This window comes from Pezoporus flaviventris, unplaced genomic scaffold, assembly GCF_033815535.1.
Source record: "Pezoporus flaviventris isolate CSIRO_AGI_PZ_B2104156 unplaced genomic scaffold, CSIRO_AGI_Pfla_v1 ptg000013l, whole genome shotgun sequence".
Lineage (NCBI taxonomy): Eukaryota > Metazoa > Chordata > Aves > Psittaciformes > Psittacidae > Pezoporus > Pezoporus flaviventris.
The window spans coordinates 31,669,570-31,692,075 of NW_026892561.1; the positions used below are offsets into that span (position 1 = coordinate 31,669,570).

A 22,506-nucleotide genomic window follows, 5' to 3' on the forward strand; every position below is an offset into this window, starting at 1 on the left:
GACATTGATAATCAAAATTATTTTTCAATTAGCATATAAAGAGATTCAAATTTAGATTAATGTAACCCATTTCATGTTTTACAGGAAATACTGATGAAGCAGAACGAGAGTGGAAAGCAGGATTCCATCGCTGGAACAATTACATGTCAGACTGGAAAAATCAATTTAATGATTACACTAGCAAGAAGGAGAGATGTGCAGGCTCTAATTAATATGTTTACCCTTGCCAGTATGTCCATATTACTGTTCATCAGGGAAATATACAAATAGCTTTCTAACACATCTAGCATTAAGTATGTTATGCAGATTAAGAAAGTGTTATGAACATAATTTTGATTCTCCAGATATTTCATTTATATTTTACCTCATATCTCAATAAACAATATAAGGCATCCACACATCACTGGGTTAAATGGGATCATAGAGATTAAAGTCTGAAGATTAATGATTTACATATTATAAACACTAGCTGCTTAAATTCACATTTCAAATAAACAATGGAATCTGTTATTGAAAAATCAGATATTTTTAAAATAGAAATGGCATTGTTTTACAGTATTGGCATGCAAAACACAATCAGTTTTGATCTTTAACTGCAATGCCACAGCACTTAAACCCTGCTTCAGACATAATGTAATTCACATAAACATAAAAATATCATAACTTTGATGGACACACCAAATGATATTTTTCTTATTAGACCAAAAAGTTTTAAAACTGCTGTTAAAGGCTGAATAATTGATTCTTTATGGACAAATCTGCAGGACAAAGCCATAGTAGGAGAATATTCAAACTGCAAATTGAAGGCCTAAGTCATCGGATCTCTGTGTGCAAGTGCAATGGTGGAACAAGCCAGAAAAACTGATGCCTCTGCTTCTGCTATCCTCATTTTTCAAAGAGTAAAGAGCTACAGATTCACAAAGTAATGAACTCACTGCTTTCCCTGCTCATGCACCCACTGTCTTCAACTGGTAAACATCCCTACGATGGAGGTAAGCTCTAATTATGGGGTTTGGTTTTGTTTTACTTTGGTCCACCGGTTTGCCTCCTAGTCAAAGGACAGTCTGACATTTATTAGAGTATGACAGACAAGTTTTCATACCTGAAAAGCAGTACCAATATGCATGTCAACAGGTTCATCACAAATCAGCCATGAAAGCCCTCATCAGCTGCCAGCTCTCTGCAGGAGAATGAAACAAAGCCCTTGATCCCCTTGAGAAAGGCTGGGAAAGATACCACTGCAGAGGGACAGTGTGAACTTGGTGGGAAGGACCTAGTTCCTTTGCATGGTCAACTAAGCTCTAGTTGCCATGCAAGTAGGCTTCTCCTGGACCCCCTTCTACCTACTTGAGCTGAACCTCTTAGAGGCTTCTGAAAAAAAAAAAAACAAAACAACAACCAAAAAAACTCCAAACCGACAGAAACAAAACAAAACCACCCCCCCAAAAAAAGCAAAACCAATCACCCACCCCCACAAAAAAAAGCAAAACAAAAAACCCACCAAAAAAAACACAAAAAAAAAAGCCAAAACAAAACAAAAAAAAATCCCAAACAAACAAAACCCCCAAACCTGTGGATAATTGGCCTTCTTATTTCTGGATAGGGTTGGAAGTTGTATGCCTGAATAGTATCTTAATTGGGTGGTTTTCACTGGCCCAACTGGATAGAATAAACGCAATAAAAAATGATTAACATAAGGAGTACACAAAACCAACAATCCATCTCATAAATAAATTATCCTGGAGCTTTCTGTAAATGTAATAGCATTTCAGTGCATCTATTTTCTGTTCTAGCAATTGAAAGCTCTTGCAAAATTCCTTCTCTGAGTAGACTGAAGAGATCTAGGTAATGAACAGGGAGTTTTCTCTTTCTGGCGATCAGTTTGACCAGAGTTTGACCTTACACTGAAAAGGCTTATTTTTGCAGAATGGCCGAATACTGCAAGTCGTGATGGCTTATCAACCTTTCAGTTATTTCTAAGATAATACAATTATTTCCTGACTAAATTATGGAAAATCACCTTCAGCACAGTATTTCCAAAACTACAATCAAACCAGCACAGTCAAAAAAACTGGTTATTTTTGAGCAAGTTGATTAAAACTTGAAGTTATCTGGGATTAAAAATCCCTTTATATGCAGTACTTCATGTTTATACCACAGCTAATTAGCTCATTATGTACATTAGCATAGTTACTACTATTAATAGTTGCATTGAGAGCTGTGTCAGTGTCGTGGTTTAAACCCTAGCCAGATAGCTTGTTCACTCACTCCTACTGAGCAGTGCTGGGCTGAGAGCAATCAAGGCCCGCACCCCCCCGGGGCTCACCCCTTCCGCACTCCCAGAGGGACAGGGAGGAGGATTGAAAGAGTGCAACTCCCTCAGGTTGAGACAAGAACAGTCCAGCAACCAATGTACAACACAAATCACCACCGCTACCACCAACGACAACAATGATAAGAGAAAATAACAAGGGAAGAGAATATAATACCACTCACCAAGAAACGAGTCCCACCTGGAAGCCAGTGTCCTTCTGGGTAACTCCCAGTTACCCCCCACCCCAGGCATGATGTGCTGTTGTATGGAATACCTCCCTGGCTAGCCTGGGTCAGGCGCCCTGTCCCTGCTTCCTCCCGGCTTCCCCTCCTCCCTGGCAGAGCATGAGCCTCACAAAGTCCTTGGTCAGGGTAAACATCACTTACCAACAACCGAAAACATCGGTATCACCAGCACTGTTCCCATGCTGGAAGTCAAAACACAGCACTGCACCAGCTACCAAGAAGGAGAAAAATGACTGCTACTGCTGAAGCCAGGACATTATCCACCCCTTATTCCATACCATTCATGTCATGCTCAGATCCCACATTCTCAATATACCATCTCTCTCCCACATATATACATCCATACACATACAGACCAAGAGAAAGAGATCATTTTCTTAGTGCACGGACCAAACCCTATAATGCTGCTGAGTCCATTCGGTCCATGATGTCAGGTTCCATCTCTCGTAACAATCTTTCAGGGCAGGAAAGGCTGTGTGCAGTATTGGATCGTTGCCTGCTGATGCTGGTCGTTCCTTTACTGCGGAACTCATCCAGTTCTATCAAAGTTCATTCTCTGTTGGGATGATGGTTGGAGGGAAGGCAGGGCTAGTCTCTGGTGACCTGGAGACATCTAGTTGATGGCCTATAAAAGTATTACACAGCAGGCAACAGCATACAGTTAAGTTCATTGGCTGTTTTCCCAGACTGTCTTCCCCTGCAAGTTCTTCATATGCACCACGGGAACTTTGTCCCCCTCTACAACATGTAAAAGTTCTGACTGGGCTGGGCCAGCCCTGTTGGCAGATCCTCTGGTGTTGACCAACCAGGTGGTCTTTGGTAAGTGTGTATCCCAATGCTTGAAAGTTCCCCCACCCATTGCTCTCAGTGTAGTTTTTAACAGCCCATAGTACCGTTCGATTTTCCCAGAGGCTGGTGCATGGTAGGGGATGTGATATACCCACTCAATGCCATGCTCTGTGGCCCAAATATCTGTAAGGTTACTCTGTAAATGAGTCCCATTGTCTGACTCAATTCTCTCTGGGGTGCTGTGTCGCCACAAAATCTGTTTCTCAAGGCCCAGGATAGTGTTCCGGGCAGTGGCATGGGGCACAGCGTATGCTTCCAGCCACCCGGTGGTTGCTTCCACCATGGTAAGCACATGGTGCTTGCCTTGGCGGGTTGTCAGCAGTGTGATATAGTCAATCTGCCAGGCTTCCGCAGATTTATACTTCAGACATTGTCCTCCATACCAAAGAGGCTTTAACCGTTTGGCATGAGTAATTGCAGCACATGTTTCACACTCATGAATAACCTGGGCAATAGTGTCCATTGTTAAGTCCACCCCTCGATCACGGGCCCATCTGTATGTTGCATCTCTTCCCTGATGGCCTGAAGTGTCATGGGCCCACCAGACCAAAAATAATTCACCTTTATGTTGCCAATCTAAGTCCATCTGAGCCACTTCAATCTTAGCCACTTTATCCACTTGTTGGTTGTTCTGGTGTTCCTCAGTGGCCCGACTCTTGGGTACATGGGCATCTACATGACGTACCTTCACCAGGTTCTGCACCCTGGCAGCAATATCTTTCCACAGTGCAGCAGCCCAGATGGGTTTACCTCTGCGTTGCCAGTTGCTCTGCTTCCATTGCTGCAACCACCCCCACAGGGCATTTTCCACCATCCATGAGTCAGTATAGAGGTAAAGTACTGGCCACTCTTTTCGTTCAGCAATGTCCAGGGCCAGCTGGATGGCTTTCACCTCAGCAAACTGACTCGATTCACCCTCTCCTTCAGCAGTTTCTGCAACTTGTTGTCCAGGACTCCATACAGCTGCCTTCCATCTCCGATGCTTTCCCACAATACGGCAAGAGCCATCAGTAAACAAGGCATACTGCTTTTCACTTTCTGACAGTTTATTATATGGTGGGGCCTCTTCAGCACGCATCACCTCCTCCTCTGGTGACATTCCAAAATCTTTGCCCTCTGACCAGTCCATGATGACTTCTAGAATGCCTGGACGACTGAGATTTCCTATTCGAGTTCGTTGTGTAATTAGTGCAGCCCATTTACTCCATGTAGCATCAGTTGCATGATGTGTAGAGGAGACCCTGCCTTTGAACATCCAGCCCAGCACGGGCAACCGGGGTGCCAGGAGGAGCTGTGCTTCAGTGCCAATCACGTCTGAAGCAGCTCGAACCCCTTCATAGGCTGCCAGTATCTCTTTCTCAGTTGGGGCATAGCTGGCCTCAGATCCTTTGTATCCCCGACTCCAAAAGCCAAGGGATCGACCTCGAGTCTCCCCTGGAGCTTTCTGCCAGAGGCTCCAGGTAGAACCGTTCTCCCCAGCTGCAGTGGACAGCACATTTTTTACATCTGGCCCAGTCCGGACTGGTCCAAGGGCTACTGCATGAACTATCTCATGTTTAATTTGCTCAAAGGCTTGTTGCTGCTCAGAGCCCCATTTAAAATCATTCTTCTTCCGGGTCACATGATAGAGAGGGCTTACAATCAAACTGAAATTTGGGATGTGCATTCTCCAGAACCCCACTGCACCCAAGAAAGCTTGCGTTTCTTTCTTATTAGTTGGTGGGGACATTGCTGTTATCTTGTTGATCACATCTGTGGGGATCTGTCTACGTCCATCTTGCCATTTTATTCCCCAAAACTGAATCTCCTGTGCAGGTCCCTTGACCTTACTCCATTTTATGGCAAAACCGGCTCTCAGCAGGATTTGGATTATTTTCCTCCCTTTCTCAAAGACTTCTTCTGCTGTATCGCCCCACACAATAATGTCATCAATGTATTGCAGGTGTTCTGGAGCTTGCCCCTGTTCCAGTGCAGTCTGGATCAGTCCATGGCAAATGGTAGGGCTGTGTTTCCACCCCTGGGGCAGTCGGTTCCAAGTGAACTGGACACCCCTCCAAGTAAAAGCAAACTGTGGCCTGCACTCTGGTATATGTAAGAAAAAAAACAAGTAAGCATGGGAACTGAGAACTGGACTTCTGGCAGAATTGCTGCATGAGTGTGAAACATGTGCTGCAATTAAACAAGCCAAACGGTTAAAGCCTTGTTGGTATGGAGGATGATGGTTGAAGTATAAATATGGGGACGCCTGGCAGATTGACTATATCACACTGTTGACAGTTATTTTGGGGCAGGGGGGTAACTGCTGTTCTTGGAGCTGGGGTACCGCGCTGTCTGTTGCAGTCCAAGTTTGAGCAGCTGCTGTACTTGCCACTGGGGTAGCTGTGCTGTTCATTGCAGCCAAAGTCTGAGTAGTGATTGTATTTGTTGCTGGGGGTGGTGAAGCTGCTGTGCTTGGAGCTGGAGTAGCTGTGCTGACTGTTGCTTTGCCCTCAGATCCACCAACATTCTTTTCCTTTTGAAGGTGCTGGATAGTGTTGAACAAGGCCCTGTAAACATAGACCAAGCCCCAGCATGTTGCCATGATTTGTCCATCTCTGGTATGGCCAGAATGACCACACACCTCATTTAAGTGTTTTACTAATTCTTCTGGATTTTGCAGTTGTTCGGTAGTGAAATTCCAAAGTACTGGAGGGGCCCACTGACCTAGATACTTGTCCATACTATCCCACACACCCTGCCACTCATGTCTGTCCAGCCTCAGGGAAAATCTCTTGGTCCTCCTACATCGTCGTTTGACCCCAGACAAGACCCAAACCTGACTCCGCTTAACTCTTGAAATCAGTCACGGACAAAACACACTCTGTATGCGTGCCAGCATGGTGATCCCCATCATGCTCAGCAAACAAGTCTCAACAGCATTAAAAGGCCATTCAAAAAATTCAAAACTTGCAAATGTAAATGGTCTGGGGGGAGGACTGGGAGGGTAAAAGAATGTCTCCTTCACAGGTTGAGCACCTGAGGAGGAGAAAAAAGATGTGTAATTGCTAAGCACCTCCATCATATACCTCCCAAAGTATAAAGTTGGTGACCACACTGGGAACATAAGCCAGATCAGTTTCATGATCAATGATTCTATTGTATTACAAGTCATTACCATAAAGTACAATGGGACAAAAACCTTAGCCCAAGCCCCACACTTGAAAAATACTAATACAGCAAATACCGGATAGAAGTAAGATACGATATACTGAAACTGTGAGATCAAGAGGAACAACCTTGAGAGCCAGTAAATCGGCATTGTGTTGAGTGACTATTAATCCGGTCAGATCTGTTGTTATCTCAACCCCTCACGCCCCACGCTGAGCGCCAAAAGAACTGTCGTGGTTTAAACCCAGCCAGACAACTTGTTCACTCACTCCCAGTGAGTGGTGCCGGGCTGAGAGCAACCAACGACACCCCCCCCCTCCCCCCCCCCCCCCGGGGCTCTCCCCTTCCTCCCTCCCAGAGGAACAGGGAGGAGGATCAAAAGAGTGCAACTCCCACGGGTTGAGACAAGAACAGTCCAGCAACCAATGTACAACACAAACCACCACCGCTACCACCAACGACAACAATGATAAGAGAAAATAACAAGGGAAGAGAATACAATACCACTCGCCAAGAAACGAGTCCCACCTGGAAGCCCATGTCCTTCCGGGTAACTCCCAGTTACCCCCTGCCCCGGGCATGATGTGCTGTGGTATGGAATAGCCCCCTGTCTAGCCTGGGTCAGGCGCGCTGACCCTGCTTCCTCCCGGCTTCCCCTCCTCCCTGGCAGAGCATGAGCCTCACAAAGTTCTTGGTCAGGGTAAACATCACTTAGCAACAACCGAAAACATCGGTATCACCAGCACTGTTCCCATGCTGGAAGTCCAAACTCAATGCTGCACCAGCTACCAAGAAGGAGAAAAATGACTCCTACTGCTGAACCCAAGACAGTCAGTCTACAGTGTATTCGGTATTTATCAAATATTCTTCATGCAAGTGATGAGCTACTGAAAAAAAAAAAAACCACAGAAGGATGAACTTGCTGTCCTTCACTGAGCCAGTCCTGCCACTCACTATTTCATTTATATGGTGTGCTTCATAGATGTGATGGGTGCTGATCTGACACAGCGAGCCTTGACAGCACTGGTATCACCTAAATACGTATATACTTTTCTTAGCTGTATTTCACTGTCTGTCTAATCAGCTTAATCAACGGTAAGGAAAAAATCTGAGTAATTAAAATGTACAAATATGCTCTTTTGGAAGGGTTGGTTGCAAAGCAGTTTATTTTGCTAGGAAGGTGTCCTTTGTCTGTATGTGCTGTGAGCAAGGCTGGATAAGGCTTATTTGAAGACTATTATCCTTTCCACAGTACGCATACCATGCTTGTGACGTTTTCAAGAACGAATAAGGATGGAGGGAAGAGGAAAGAAAAGCATAATAAAAGAAATATTAAACCACTTTTTGAAGTGTGTTTTTACTAATTTTCATTAATAAATTTCTAGTTTTGTATTTTTTTTATATGCTGGGAAATAATGTCTCCATTTATCATTCATAGGAAGTCAATATATCATGTAGTCATATATTCATATCCCACACTTATGCAAAAATAGGAAAGCCTTAAGTACTTGGGTATAAGTGGTTAAGATAATGAAGAGTGAGAAAAGACCAATCCCAATTGTGAGCAGTTTCAAACTAAAAGTCAAGCAAACTTATAGTGGAAATTGCTTGAGAATACCGTGTTATTGCTTAAAGTGATGATTACACATCAGAGGGATATCTAATGCAGACCTCACTGAAAATGTACTATTGCAAATTAATGTTTTCTTTTTACTAAAAAGAGGTAAGCAACCAAGGTTTCTCTATGAAAACAGAGAAAAGGTGTCAATTCTTTCTTACCGTTCTTGATATCGAAAGCAAGAATTATAAATTTAGTCCCAGAGTTGCTGAAACATTACCATAAAATGAACTGCAGTGCCAACAAAAATGTTGGCATTAAACCAGTTGTCATTAGGTTTATAAGATAACAGCACACTGATTAAATTACAGACATTTCACACATATTTTAGAGATAGTCATAAGATGACTGAAGTCAGAAATTTCTCAGCAAAACTCTGTTTAAATAAAACTAGCAGGTTTTGTATTTTCGAAGTTTCCTTTAAAGGAATTTAGGTTGGATAAATAATATTTAAATTTACTGAAAGCTTGAGTGAAATGCCATCTTTGATCCTGTTGGAGTATCAAGAACTGAAGAAGTTGGGAAGTGGTATGGGCCTAGGGCTGGTCTGTGTAACTGAACCAACCAAGGTTGAAGCTTCCTGGCAATGAACAGGGACCTTCTGACCCCAAAAGTTGTCTCTAGCACAACTAAGACACACCCACACACACCCACACACACACACACACCCACACACCCCCCCTCCAAGGTTTTCCAGCTCCCTCCCACTTGCAGACTTTACACTCATAGCTTGGATTTTTTGAACAAGTGCTCAGCCCTTGCTATACTAACCCTGGCCAACTTTCTAGGTTTATCATATTGATAAAGCCAGATTTCTGTTGAAGTGGAAGCCTGATTTTTTTGGCCTTTTTTGGTCACTAGAGACTTAGGCTATTTATACAGCAGAGATTACTTCTGCATGCACACATAGATATATGTGTCCAGTTTATATCTTCAGAAATAGACAACTCATATGTCTCTCAATAGCAAGGAGCGGAGGCAAACCTCCTCATAGTTGGAGAGGTATCTTTGCAACACAAGAACTACAAGTCCTTTTTTACTATTATTAAGTAGAATGTTATTAAGTAGAATATCGGAGAGAAAATTATGTTAGAGTACGGAAAAAATTATAGAACTGTCTGAAAAACATACATATATTTAATGACGTATAAGCTTAATATAACCTCTGTAGATCTCACTAATCTTCCTATTACAACAGTTGATCAGCAAGTAATTTAGCCCACTGCCATATCCAGATATCACATAGATTAATCTGAGCACAACATTATCAGTGGTGAGATATATATATATCTCAGTCAACATCATAACATTGTCTTCTCAGGCTTGATTATGGTTCAAGCATTTCTACTGGCTCATCACCGGTTCTGCAACATCAGCAGCAGCTATTTAGAGGGACATAATAAATGTCACCATACTTCAGTTACACCTGCAGCATATCCAGATAGTTAAGAGCAGCCTGTGCTGCCACTGCCAAATGCGAGCCTGCCTGTCTGTCCAGGAGACTCTTGCCCTTCCCTCCCCTCCAGCTGCTTGGAGGTGAGGAGGGAGGGAAATAAGCAAAACAAAACAACCTAAAACAACACCCATATAAAATATTGAAGGGAATGCGGGTTGGGAGGGCACAGGAGGACAGGAAGGGGAGAACAAGAAGAAGAAAAAAAAAAGCCATCACAAAAAAAAAAACACCCCCCACCAAAAAAAAAAATCAAAACACACACAGAAAACCAAAATGAAATAAAACAAAAGCAAACATACAAAAAAAAAAACACCCAAAGCAAAACAAATAAAACACATGGAGAGGGAAAAAAAAATACAACAAACCCAAACCAACCCAAAACAACAAGAACAAAAAACACCAATAAACCCAGGGAAGGAAACAAACTAGAGTGTGGGGGGATAAGAAGTAAAAAAATCAAGGGCGGAAAGACCCCATACAAGCACTTTTGCCCCAGAATGATCAACAATTGAAGGGCTCAATACTGTACACAGAGGTGCTATCCCAGTGTCTCTGTTCCAGTAACTCCAGCCAAGAAAACCTCCCACTGAACTGCAAAATAAGTTTAGGAATTTGACAGTTATTCAGAATATGGGGTGAAGAATGAGACCAGCAGGTTTGGCTCAGGCTTGAGGGCTGCTGTGGAAAGCACTAGTGCCAGCTGACTACTTTCTCACTGTCTTTTCTCTTCCAATCCATGGAACTACGGGCATTTGCCAAAAACTCTTGAGTGCGCTTGGCTAGCCAGAGAGTCTAAACCCAAGCACCTGTGTAACAAATATGTGCTGCTATATATGCTCACCACAGCTGACCCATCTGTGATACATGCCACATGTCTGTTGGTTTACTCTGGGTGGATGAGAGCAAAAATCCATTAGATTAAAAAAAAACAAACAAACAAAAAAAAACCAAACAAACCACAAAAAAACCAAACAAACAAACAAAAAAAAAAGAAAATAAACAAACAAACCAAAACTAACAAAACAAAAGAGAGACACTAATACTGGTAGTTCTGCCAGGAACAGTCTCGTTGGTTTTATTTGTCCTCATCTGTCTGATTCTAGGTGGGTTTTCCATTGGGAGATGATTGCTGCTGTATAAGTGTGAGGAAATTTACAACAGATCTCTAACAAAACAGAAAATTTTGAGCTATTTGAATGCTGCATCTTTTGGATCTACAAGAGGTTATTTGGCAACTGTGTACACACAGTTAATATTCAAAAACATTGACTCAGTTCTGTAAGTTGAGAGCACCACTGCTTTAAAATGATGTCTCAGAGAATATGCATCTACGCACAGATATATAGTTTCATCACCAATTGGCTCTCAACAGTATGTTTCCAATCCTTGCTAGGAGCATGGAGATGGAGGCTTATGTTATTGACTTGTATATTCAAAGTGAATCTTTTTAGCATTTACTGAAGAATAAAATGACCACAGGACTTTCTGACATAAATCAACACCTCAGTCATATTAGTCATTCACAGTTAAAAGTTCAAAAGCTTTTACTCTGATTTCAGTTATTTCAGGACCAAATTTTAGGAACAAACATAATTAGCCGTTCTGAAATGCCTCACAAGACAATTCCTTCCTGACCCCTGCTGAAATCTTGAAGCATGAATGCTGATTATCTTGTTTTAGCACTTAAACCTTCCAGCATTTTGTTGATAAACTAGATTAGGTGCACTTATAAAAACTTTAATTCATAGGCTTAATGACTATAAAGCAGTGATGTGAATCTACAATTAGCATAGGCATGAATTTCTGAGATGCTTTTAATTGGATTGCAGGTGAGATTAAATAAGGCTTCTAGAGATGTTGCAAGTAGAAGTGCTGGATTGGGTGGTGTTTAGTCACATAATGATTTCGGTTAGTTTGGGGAGAATTGGGAGGAAAAATGAAGCTTAATTCCAGCACAGGGCCTATTACACAAAAGTGAATGATGAAAAAAGTTTCCTTCCTGATAGCATCACAGAAGCTTGAAGAATTTACAGAGGGGGGGAAGTAGTCTCTCTGGGGATTTACTAAAGCTGGTTACTACATATATCACTCTCTTTTTACAAACATGGTCATTTTTGTCAGGGATCTGGAGATAGCCAGGAAATTACTGCAGTTTTAAAATGGAAAAGTATCTAGTACTTCCAAATCCACATATTTGACTGGAAAAGAACATCAGCTTTTGATCTTTTTAATTCTGCTCCATTTTAATGTATGCCATGGTTGCAGAAGCTAATGCTTTAGATGCTATTAATAGAACAATGTTCAAATGGCGTAGGTGGTTCTCGCAGTTTGGGAGTGCTGTGGTTAATTTCTTTAATTTATAAAGTATTTATAAGTCCTCAGCTATACTGAGTAGTGGTAAAAGTGTGTAGGCAGAAAGCAGTTACCTCCACACCTCAATCTTCCAAATTAAATTCACTCTTGCATCATGTCTAATCATTTCAGGGTACCTCATCATCCCCTCTCTATTACAGAGCTGTGTAACACCATTTCTTTCAAAATAGATATATCTCAACTGAGTTTCTAAACTGATCTTATTTTATAACCTCATATGTGAGACAATTAAGGTATTAACCCAGAAAAATCAGCAAGAGATGTGACTGATCGTTTATCAAGAACTGTTTAGGAAGTAATTCACAAGGAATTTTAGAACTGTGAGAACCAGCTGCAATTACACATCCAAAGTGATGCTTCTGAAATATTAAACTTTTCTCACTCACTAATTACAGAGCTACAAGTTTGATAGATACTGCTAGCTGAAGTTACATCAGTCATTACGTAACACTAAACATGCCTCATTTTTTCTGACTTAAAGCAAATATATAACTTTCTTAAAAAAATAAAAAGGTATTAGAAGGTATTAGAAATGGGGAAAAAAAAAAGATGCTTTGTTATTTTTCAGCCTTTAAAAAAAAACAACAAACAAACAAACAAAAAACCCAAACAAATTTATTTCATGTTTTGATTTCAGTGATATGGTAATTTGGATTGTTATAGTTTTCCCTGTCTCCACTCTCTAAAGGAGCTTGAGCTTGTAGCTCTCACTGCAGGTATAATTCTGGTTCCAGGAATGATTATGACAAACCAAAACTGTAAGTATACACCTACGTACACATGGTTGCTTTCATTCAGTAAGACTTTTACATTGCATCTATCTTTGGGAAAGACCTCAGCACTCCCACTTTTAGACCATTCAGTGATTCAGTTAATTAAAGTTTTGTCACTGCCTTCAGCAGAAGCACAAGAGCTCCTTTGACTGACACTTTCAGTTTTCTTTACCACTTAGTAATCTGGGAGGTACTTACTATTTATGAAAAAAAAGAAATCCACACCTCAGAACATACTTTCTTCACAGATTTCTCTTAATGTTGAGCTAAATGAGAGACTACAGCTATGACCAAATTGTATCTATATACTCCCTCTTGCAGGGAAAAAAATCCATTAGATGCTAACAAAATATCACCATTTCCTCTACATTTTCCATATTTCTCTTATTTTGCTTATGAATGGCCTCTGAAAAATGGAAGCGGAAACCAAAACTGCCCTCTGCCAATCCCTGGCAGAATTGACAGCACACCCTCAGCTCACCCCAGGGTACTATGCTCCCTCATCAAGACTGTCAATTAAAAATATGAAGATCAGTATCTCCAAGAACTCCTTTCTAGAGAGGCGTATTGACAGCCAACCACTACAGGAGCTCCCAAGCCTGTGACTATCCCTTGTGGGTCCAGAACTGCAAACAGGCATCTTAGTTAAAACAACCTACAGGTCCCTACTTTTACTCCAGGAAACAGCTAGATTGGGACTGAGCAATGCAATTTGACAACACTTCAGAGCAAACAAAGCAATAAAGAAAAAATCATTGAATTTTCTTTCCTACCCCAGGGCACAAAACTGACAGATTAATGACTTCAGCTACCTCAAACAGTGCTAAAACAGCAACACTATAAGATTTCTTACAAGACTTTGTGTTAAAGTCAGTAAGTATAGAATACAAACAGAGTCTTATCTGTTCTTTCACCTAGTTAACCTCTGGCTAACCATGTCCCATGGTTGCCCACAGCAAGATTGGATTCACCAAGACTTTAGCCTAGGATATTATCCACTCCAGAATAAAGTATGAAATTAAGTTGATAGAACAAGTTTTATATCAAATCCCTGAAAATCACTGTGTGCTATTTCTATATTCAAAGGAAGACCCCTTGGCCAGGTAATTAGTCATTGCATCTTGAATTCCTTCTATTTCCTGTTGATATTAATGTCACAAACTTCTAAGAACTACGTTATTGTTAGTGTGCTCTGACTCTACAATATACTCATGGCATTTGACATTCATAACTGCACATTTATAAAAATAGACCAGTCCATTAAAACACTTGTTAACAATGGCTCTAGCAAAGCATACATTGCCTAAAGCAGTACAATTATTGGTCAATAACTCATCTTTAGCTGTCTGTATTACTGCCACTTTATTTCAACACTTGGCTTCTTACCCTTTGATCTGCTAATTATCTTTTTATCCTCTGATCCTCTTTGCAATTCCTTGGCAATTTGAACAATTAATTGCAGTGTCCATAGTCCCTGTTTTCTGTAGAATGCACATTTTTTCTGACCTTCTGCACCTTTCTTCATACGAACACTTGCCATCATTCTGTAGGATATATCTATTTCTGTAAAGAAATATATTGATATAAAATGCTATAATTAAAAGTAGTTTTACACTTTCCTTGTAATCCTTTGGACTTCATGATAATGTCTTAATAGTTTGTCACTGACTTCAATTTTGATGGAAATGAGCACCCATCTCTGGTAAATTCTTTGGCACTCCACCTTCAATTACTGTAAATGCTTAGATTTTTTTCAAACGTTAATAATAATTGGTTATATTTTCATCCTGCAGACTCTATTAAAAACACAGTTTCTGCTATGCTTTAGATATATGCTACTTTTAAAAAGTATTTTCTGATATAAGGCTTTTCTCACTTTATGAGCATATGACTTAAAAATTACTGAATTTCCCACGTTGCCAGTTTCCTGGTCTCTTCTAAGACAGATGTAGACTTTCAGTGCAACCTAAATATGTTTTAGAATGGTAGAATTTTAGGAAGATAAACTCAGACTGTTAACTTGTACACTGCAGGAATAACTGTTCCATGAGAGTTGGGCATTTCTGAGACTGGGAAAAAGTTTGGCAGCTGGAACACAGCCTGAGTGTTTAAAAGCCATATTTCAATCATTTACTGAGATCAGGATATCCTATAAGAATTGAAAAGACACTTATTCTACCAGACTTTCTCTGAAGCTGCACTAAAGGTGGCTATATACCCTGTTATAGGCAGCACTGCAGTATCTGCTTGTGAGAGAAAATGGAACAGCATGAAAAAGGGGTTTACAATCAACACGCATCAGTTTAGGATATAAACTGGTGCCACTGGCTGCCCTTTGGGGATCAGTGGTGGATAGCTTCCTTCTAGATAGGTCAGGCAATTGGGCTGACCCAGGGTCTAGGAGCAAAGAGGAGTGGGCTCAGAATCCTTCCTCCTACTCCCAGCAGAGCTAGACTATTCTCATTGGGACTTCCCATGGATATGTGTAGAAGCTTCTCACTCACATACACTTTATTCAGTGCTGTAGTTGTTGGGGGCAGAGGGGACCCTCTTAAACTATCCATTTTGCAAACCTAGCAGATAAGAGCATGAAAGCTCAGAACGGGCAGCAGTTACTCTTCTTGCCTGCTTCACACAAGAAATAAACTGAGTGCAAGCTGGGTCTCTTCAAAGTTTGCAAAAAAGAAGGACACACTCATTTAAACATCCTGTGTCTCAGTTTGCTTATTCATATTGTGGGAATTAATTCATTAATATTTACATTTTTAACATCAGAGCAAGAAGACTTGTTCAGTACTGCAGGCTTGGGTAGTCTCAATCAGTAAAGCACAGCAGTCTCTATGATTCTCTGTTTTATTCAGTTTTTATGTGGCACTCATTTGCAAATGCTCATTTAGTCCTCTGGCCAAAGTTACCAGCCATCTAAAGTAATGGTTTTGTGGTGTGTCCATTCAAGTGAACTCAACAACTTCTCATTCCAGAGAAAACTCTGCAGAGTTGCCAAACAGCTATCATTAATGTATTTTTTTTTTTACCTCGTTTCTCCTTTAAAATGATTCATTGAACACCTCTTTTCTTGTATAAATGATCTTTGCAATTTTTTAATAGACAGGATTCATTTTAGATTTTCCAGTATAAAAAAAATTCTCATTTCTGTCCATCCAATTGTTTTTCAATATTACTTTTACAAATTGCAAGGGCAAAATACATGTTGCAGAGTAAATGTATCTTCTTCTACAATCCAAAAGAAAATCTCCTAAGAAATAACATTATTCTCTCACAATTTCAAAACAAAAGTGTGCTTAGTGAATACAGTCCTGTCCATCCATATTGACAGATTCTTCCTTTTTTCCCTTTTAGACTTACCTGATAACATGTAATTTTTCACATTAGGTCTTAAATAGCTCACACTTCCTTGCATCACAAGGCACTTAACAGCTTTTTAGTAATCTGATTGTTCAATTGTCTGAATATTTCTTGACACAGAAAAGGGAAGTACAAGATCAGCTTGAAATATCTTGAAATAGAGTAGGCCATTTCACTGTAACTGAAGCAAGTAATGGAGAATTTGTAAAATAAAATGTAAAGAAATGAATTGTGGTTTGTAATAAATACATGTACTGCTCCAAGGGTATTTCTGTTTGAATTATGGAACTTCTCATTCATTGTTCAGGAATCAGGACTTATCTGCTTGACTTCACTTTATAGTCCCCTAGCCAGGTATCTTAGCTGCTTCTGTGACACACTATAATTCAATACTGTATGAAGAAACTCAGTTCATTGATTGTAGATATCAGATTTGCCAAACATAACCAGAAAGGTGGTCAGAACTGCTGACAGGTAGTTTTTCTTCACTAGCACCTCCATTATGAAGGAAAACTTTTTGCTGCTTCCTTTGATGGAACTCAGTCTCGTCAAACATTCCAACAAGAGAAACAACATTGTCAACAACCAGTTTAAACAACTACTGAACTTCAGACCTGGATTTGTGACTAACCTGAGATGTACAATAGTAAAAGAACTCATTGATCACGAAAGTCTTCAAAGAGAGGTACCATTTCTTCTGGTCAAATGGCCTCTCTGTGTGTGTAATGCTTCTCCCAGTCAATATTTAGACTATTAAAATCAGCAAGCTACACAGTGTGAACACATACCTTTTTTTCTACAGCAGAATTCAGAGTTCACCTGATTGTGATACTTTTTAATCTCCAGTTTAAATCCAAATTCACATAATGAAATACTTAAGTCATTTTCCTTTGTCATTAATTAATAGAATCTAGCTAATAACTAAATAAACTAATTTCCTTTTGCATCCCTGTAGCACACTGCATCAGGTAGTTTTCAGTTATTCATGTTTTCCTTTTTTGTACTTTTCCTTTATATTTCTTGCTTTTCCTCTCCATGTTGCCTGGACAGTGTTACAGAACTTTAAGAAATCTTCAGGACTCCTCTGTATTGTTTTGCTTTACCTTAAAAAAAAAAATGACAAGGTGGTTTTCCATAATGGTTACCAACCAGGGTGTTCTCATGCACAGAATTCAGCTGCAGTCTATTTCTTAACAAATACCATTTTGCCTTTCCTACCACTCCAAGTTGTCTGTAACTATTAAAGCTTCAGGCTAGCAGAGCTTATTGCAGATCTTGTGTTTTCCCTTTTAGCTCTGAGTAGCAATTAAAACCTAAGATTTCATGTAAACTTATATTGTTTTATTTTCAGTCATCTTTTGATTTTATTCCCTAAGATCTTTTGCTGCAAATAGATTCAATATTTTGCGCTAGAAAGCTCATCTGAAGGTGACTGGAGTCAATGAAAGCCTTTCAGTTGAAATTTGTAGGCTTTAAAGGGACCCTTAATTTAGCAGCTGACCCAGTCTCTACTGTTTCAACAGAAGTTAGGAACTCTTTCAACAGAAGTTAATGTACAGGTTAAGCTTTGACAGAATCACACAAAAAAACTCCAAAAAAATTAATCATGTATTTATAACTAAGATGAATGTACATGTAACAGCATATCGCACATGCCCAAGAATTGGAATGCTTTTTTGACTATAACCTTCGCCACAGGAAGATTTAGCAAAGAGTGAGATAGCAACTTCACATTTGTAGCATACAGGATTGCCTCTCTTACTACTGCTGGGAGAGGCACAGAGAGAGATTGTTTATCATGGAAATGTTCAGATATCCTTCCTCTCTTCTTGTCTTCCTGTACTATCTGAGCAAGAAGCTTTATTTGAACAAGTGCTCTTTAACCTCATTACAGTGTTTTTTTTTTATTCTTATTTCAGCCTTCTTATTCATTAATATATTCATAAAACCCAGCAATCTTGCTGCCCTGCCTTGAGACTAGCTGATATTTTGCCTTTTGGTGAAAACAGCTAAGGAGGACACCTTCTCCAAACAGAGCTGGGGCTGTTCAGTTTGGCGAAGAGAAGGCTGAAGAGGGATCTTATTAATACATATAAATAACCAACCGGATGGTGCAAAGAGGATGGAGACAGGCTCTTTCCAGCGGTGCCCAGTGACAGGACAACACGCAACAGGCAAAAACTGAAACACAGGAACATGAGGAAACACTTTTACTGTGAGGGTGACCAAGAACTGGAAGCAGTTGCTCAGGGATGTTATGGAGTCTTGGACTCCATATTCTTGGAACATATTCATAAGTCCTCAACATGCTCAGGGATGTTATGGAGTCTCCATTCTTGGAACATATTCATAAGTCCTCAACAATTGGCACTAGGGTGGCACTGCTTGAGCAGGAAGGTTGGACCTTCCAACTTCAACCATTCCATGTGTTGTCAAGAGCCAACTAAAAAAAAAACCAAAAAAAAACCAAGTCATATCCAATAGGGTTTCCAAACTGTGTAGTGCCCCAAATTTCATAAAATTTGATCAACTTTTAAAATACCTTTTCTTTCTTATCAAGTTTCTTGTCTCCTTCTTTGCTGCACTCTTTCTATAATAAGAAAAAAAGTACCTATTCCTGACCAGTTTCTTTGAACTGAAAAATAAACCTGTAACTTGGCACATACTTGGAAATGTTTACAGATGCTCAGTAACCCCATGAAAATTCTCATGTCCCTTTGAATTTAATGGAAGTTGACACTGAATTCAATGAAGTGCGAATTTCCCTCTCAATTTCACTAGCACTTTCTCTCAGTTCTGTATGCCTGTGATTTCACACAGTGTCTGTAAATGGTGTTATAATACAGCCACCAACTCAGCCATAGCATTTCAATTGAGAAGTTAGAGACCAAAGTCTTTTGCCGTTAGCTGCCTACAGTTCACATCTGCAATGGATAATCTGGACTCAATGTTCTTGAGATCTATCTTTTATTATTAATTGGTTTCATTTATTTTCTAGCAGCTTCTTATAATTAGAAAGGGTGAATCACCCTCCTTTAGGGAAATATCAATAACATACTATAAGACAAGATTAACTGCTGCACAAGGGTCTTACAAACCAGAGAGATCTCAGCTCCTGCAGGGTATGTGTTAGGAGCAGCAGCACAGTAGCAGCAAATCTCATAGAGCTCCCATCTCATGAGTTGTAACATGTGACACTGAGAAGTTCAATGTTAGCCAGTGACCCTGTGGAGGTTACCAGTTTTGCTATGGCTTTAACACTGAGATGTATACTGGTAAATCATATCTGTGTAATGTTAGACTTGAGAATATGGATTTTTTTCTTCTTTTTTATCTTTGTATGTGTGTAAGTAAATTGCCATCAACAGGATTACTGCAGTCCTGGGTCATATGTGGTTCAGAATTTTTGGCCTTTTAAGTCCCCCCTCTCCAGCTCCTTCATAATCAGCCTTACAGATCTGGCAGGGTAAGGTTTTAGCTTGTTATCCTTCTAATCCTTTCACAGTGCTTGCTGATATTGACAGTTTTCAAGCAAGCAGGTGGCTGGGAGGAAACGGAGTCAGATATCTGATTACTGTCTCAGCCTTGTACTAAGGAGTGATGAGAAGAGTTATGTTGGGGCAGATGCAAGTGGGAAACGGAGTGAATAGCAGAAATGCCATTGCCCTGGGTCGTATACTAGAGTGACAATGCTCTGGCAGAAGCTTCTTCTCCCCAGCCTGGCACAGTGACAGACCCTGTTCCTTGGCCAGAAAATGAGCCGAGGGTTCAGAAAAAGGCAAAGGTGCTGCGTTGGCAGGGAATAAAATCTCATCTCTACTCTGGGGTCTAAAGAGAGGGGAGCCAATGTAACAGCTAATGTCTCCTGGGCTCTGCCAGGAAAACACTATATGCTATCCTTGCCTTGTTTTTTCTGGTTTTAGTTTCTACAAGCTGCATCTATGCAGCAAAGTCCTATTAAAATCAACTGACTTACTTAAGCTGGTGCTTAAAGCTACCCACAAAAAATAGGTGCTTTGCTGAAAAAGGATGGACTTAAGCTGAAGCACTTTGCTGCATGAAGTTCTGAGTCAGTACTTTAACTGGGTTGTGTAACTTCCCGTCATTTAATGTGAGACACCTCCTTGTGCCTTCTGTTCAGAATAGTCTAATATATATCATTGGGAAGACTGTGCTCATCCTATGCCTCACTACAACTAATTAGGAAATTATAATGCCACTCTATAACCTTGCTGGAGGGAGAGTTTCAAGCTAATGTAAGAAAGCTGGCCTCCCATACTGATGAACAAATATTTTAAAGAAGATATTGCTGAATATCAATCCAGTACCTCACTGGCTTATCTTAAGGCAGCTGAAGTTTATATGTTTAACTGTTAGAATCCAGTCCCAAAGTCTCCCCAGAATTTTAGAAACTTTGTTCTTGGAGTTTTATCTTTTATGACAATTTCCATGTTGCCTGATCATGTTTCAAACCTGAAATTATACAAGATTATGTACTAGAGAGCAATATCTGGGAAATGTTTTGCATGTTGGTTTGTTTCTGATAAAAATTTGCAAAAACCTTCAGACCCATTCCTAGTCAAGAAATATTAAAATATAAAATCAAAGAGACGGTGCTTTTTAAATGCCTAATCTGTTCTGAGGTCTTCAACTCAGGAGAACTTTAACAGTGCAATAAACAGTGAGACATCCCCTCTGAGCCTGATAAAACCTACTGACGTCTGCAGGGAACTATGCTACTGTAAAAATATTGTACCTACTCCATTACTGCTAGCATTGCATATACATTCCTAGAGCCAGCTTGAAAATGTTCAAGGAAGATATTACCAGTCTCTTTGACAATAACCACTTGTCTCATGTAAAATATCTTTGTAGACTGCACTATGTGCACATAACAGATATAGGTGCTGCAGTGTCTTTTCCTACCCTGTAACAGTCAGAATGTCTTATTGTCTGAGTGGATACCAAACATGTGCAAGCATAGGGAGAAGAAAAATCTATGCAAAGTTGTAAATACATTACGTGCAGTCCCTGAAGTAACTGAAATCATTATGTGAAAATTATTCTACCTTTCTTCATCCAGTCCCAACCTCTGTATTTCAGTACAGAAAAAAAAAAAAAAAAAAGTATATTTGAAAAGCAGACTGGCATTACAGTAGGGAGAAACCTGTAAGAAATGGCAAAATGGCACTAAAGAGATAGGCAGTGAGAATAATACAAGCAAAGGCAAAAAAATAATTCTATTGGTACAACAAAAAGTTTGTGTGTAACAAAACCACAACTGCTAATTAAATTCACTGCATAATTGTTTTGCTGATCTATGCTGTATATTAGGAGGAATTTGGCTAGAATATTCACAATGTGATCCATATTATTTGCTCTGTGCTGCTCTCTGGGTATGTAGAATTTATGAAAGATAATAGATTTTGCTTAAAAGATTCCTAAAAAAAAAAAAAAGCATTATTTTAAAGGATGAGCGTGATGCCATCGTTAGGTTTTGACTTCACAGATGATTTGAAAGGTGCTTTCCAGAGCAAGTGAGGATAAGCAAACAAGCTTGTAAAATGCAGAAACATCCTTGGAGTTTCTATAGGTCTGTCTCTCATTCCGTGCTTCCTCTTAAGCAATAGGAAACACCAAAGAAGAAGAAATATTTTAGGGGGGTGAGGGGGTGGGGGGGGGGGTGGAATCCTGGTGTTAAATAACGTATATACCTGGATAACAGCTGGTCACATTTGCAGAGTGTCTGCCCTGTGTGGATGTGGGCTGCAGGGAAGCTCTCCTCTCTGTCACCCACTAATCCCAGTAACTTGAGCAGCTGCATGTTTTCTTAAAATCCTTTCAAGTGGAGATCAGTTATCTCCACACCTCATTTCTGGATTGGCTCCTGCTCCTTCCACGTGCTGGTGGAAAGCAGCTGCAGCATTCCTGCTCTGCACTGTGGCCCCCAGGGACTCCTTCAGTGCCCTCTCTCCATCCCAGTATATTTCACAAGGGACACCAAGGCACAGGAATGGCACGTCTCAAAGTGCAGGAGGAAATCTGGGGGTCCTGAAGTTCCCATTTGAACTGCCACACCATCCCCACTGACACTACCCCTACTTTGGTCTGACCCAGAAGAGAGGAGCAAAAGAAATAAAAATATTATTAAGCATGCCTGCAGGGAGGAGTTCTGTATGCAAAGCTTGAATATAGCAGGCTCAGGTCAGCCCAGGTGTCCTTTATATTAAAATCAGAGAGAACAGGAGCTTGAACAAGTTCATTATTTGAGCTGTTGTAAGATGGGCTTTGTAGTTAATTTTCCCTTTCTCTTGCCTGAGCCCCAGCTTGCTTAACCTGTGTTACAGTGCACATTTTCTGATAGA

General features: G+C 40.2%; 1 protein-coding gene and 2 long non-coding RNA genes across 5 annotated transcripts in view; 2 read left to right on the forward strand and 1 right to left on the reverse strand.

Moving 5' to 3' along the window:
* BCHE (butyrylcholinesterase) overlaps positions 1-521 on the forward strand; it is a 407,570-nt gene extending 407,049 nt beyond the window's left edge. For all 3 annotated transcript variants that reach the window (XM_061452611.1, XM_061452610.1, XM_061452609.1), the window contains exon 4: positions 85-521. In XM_061452611.1, the coding sequence (XP_061308595.1) occupies positions 85-212 (128 nt within the window). In that variant the 3' untranslated portion in view covers positions 213-521. The remainder of the gene's footprint in view (positions 1-84) is intronic.
* Positions 1-22,506, reverse strand: part of LOC133268853 (uncharacterized) — a 302,382-nt gene that overhangs the window by 74,789 nt on the left and 205,087 nt on the right. The gene's annotated exons all lie outside the window — the stretch shown is intronic.
* On the forward strand, positions 1,505-7,909 carry LOC133268208 (uncharacterized). The gene is made up of 2 exons (XR_009742996.1): positions 1,505-2,234; positions 7,398-7,909. It is a non-coding gene; the product is annotated as an uncharacterized LOC133268208 (long non-coding RNA).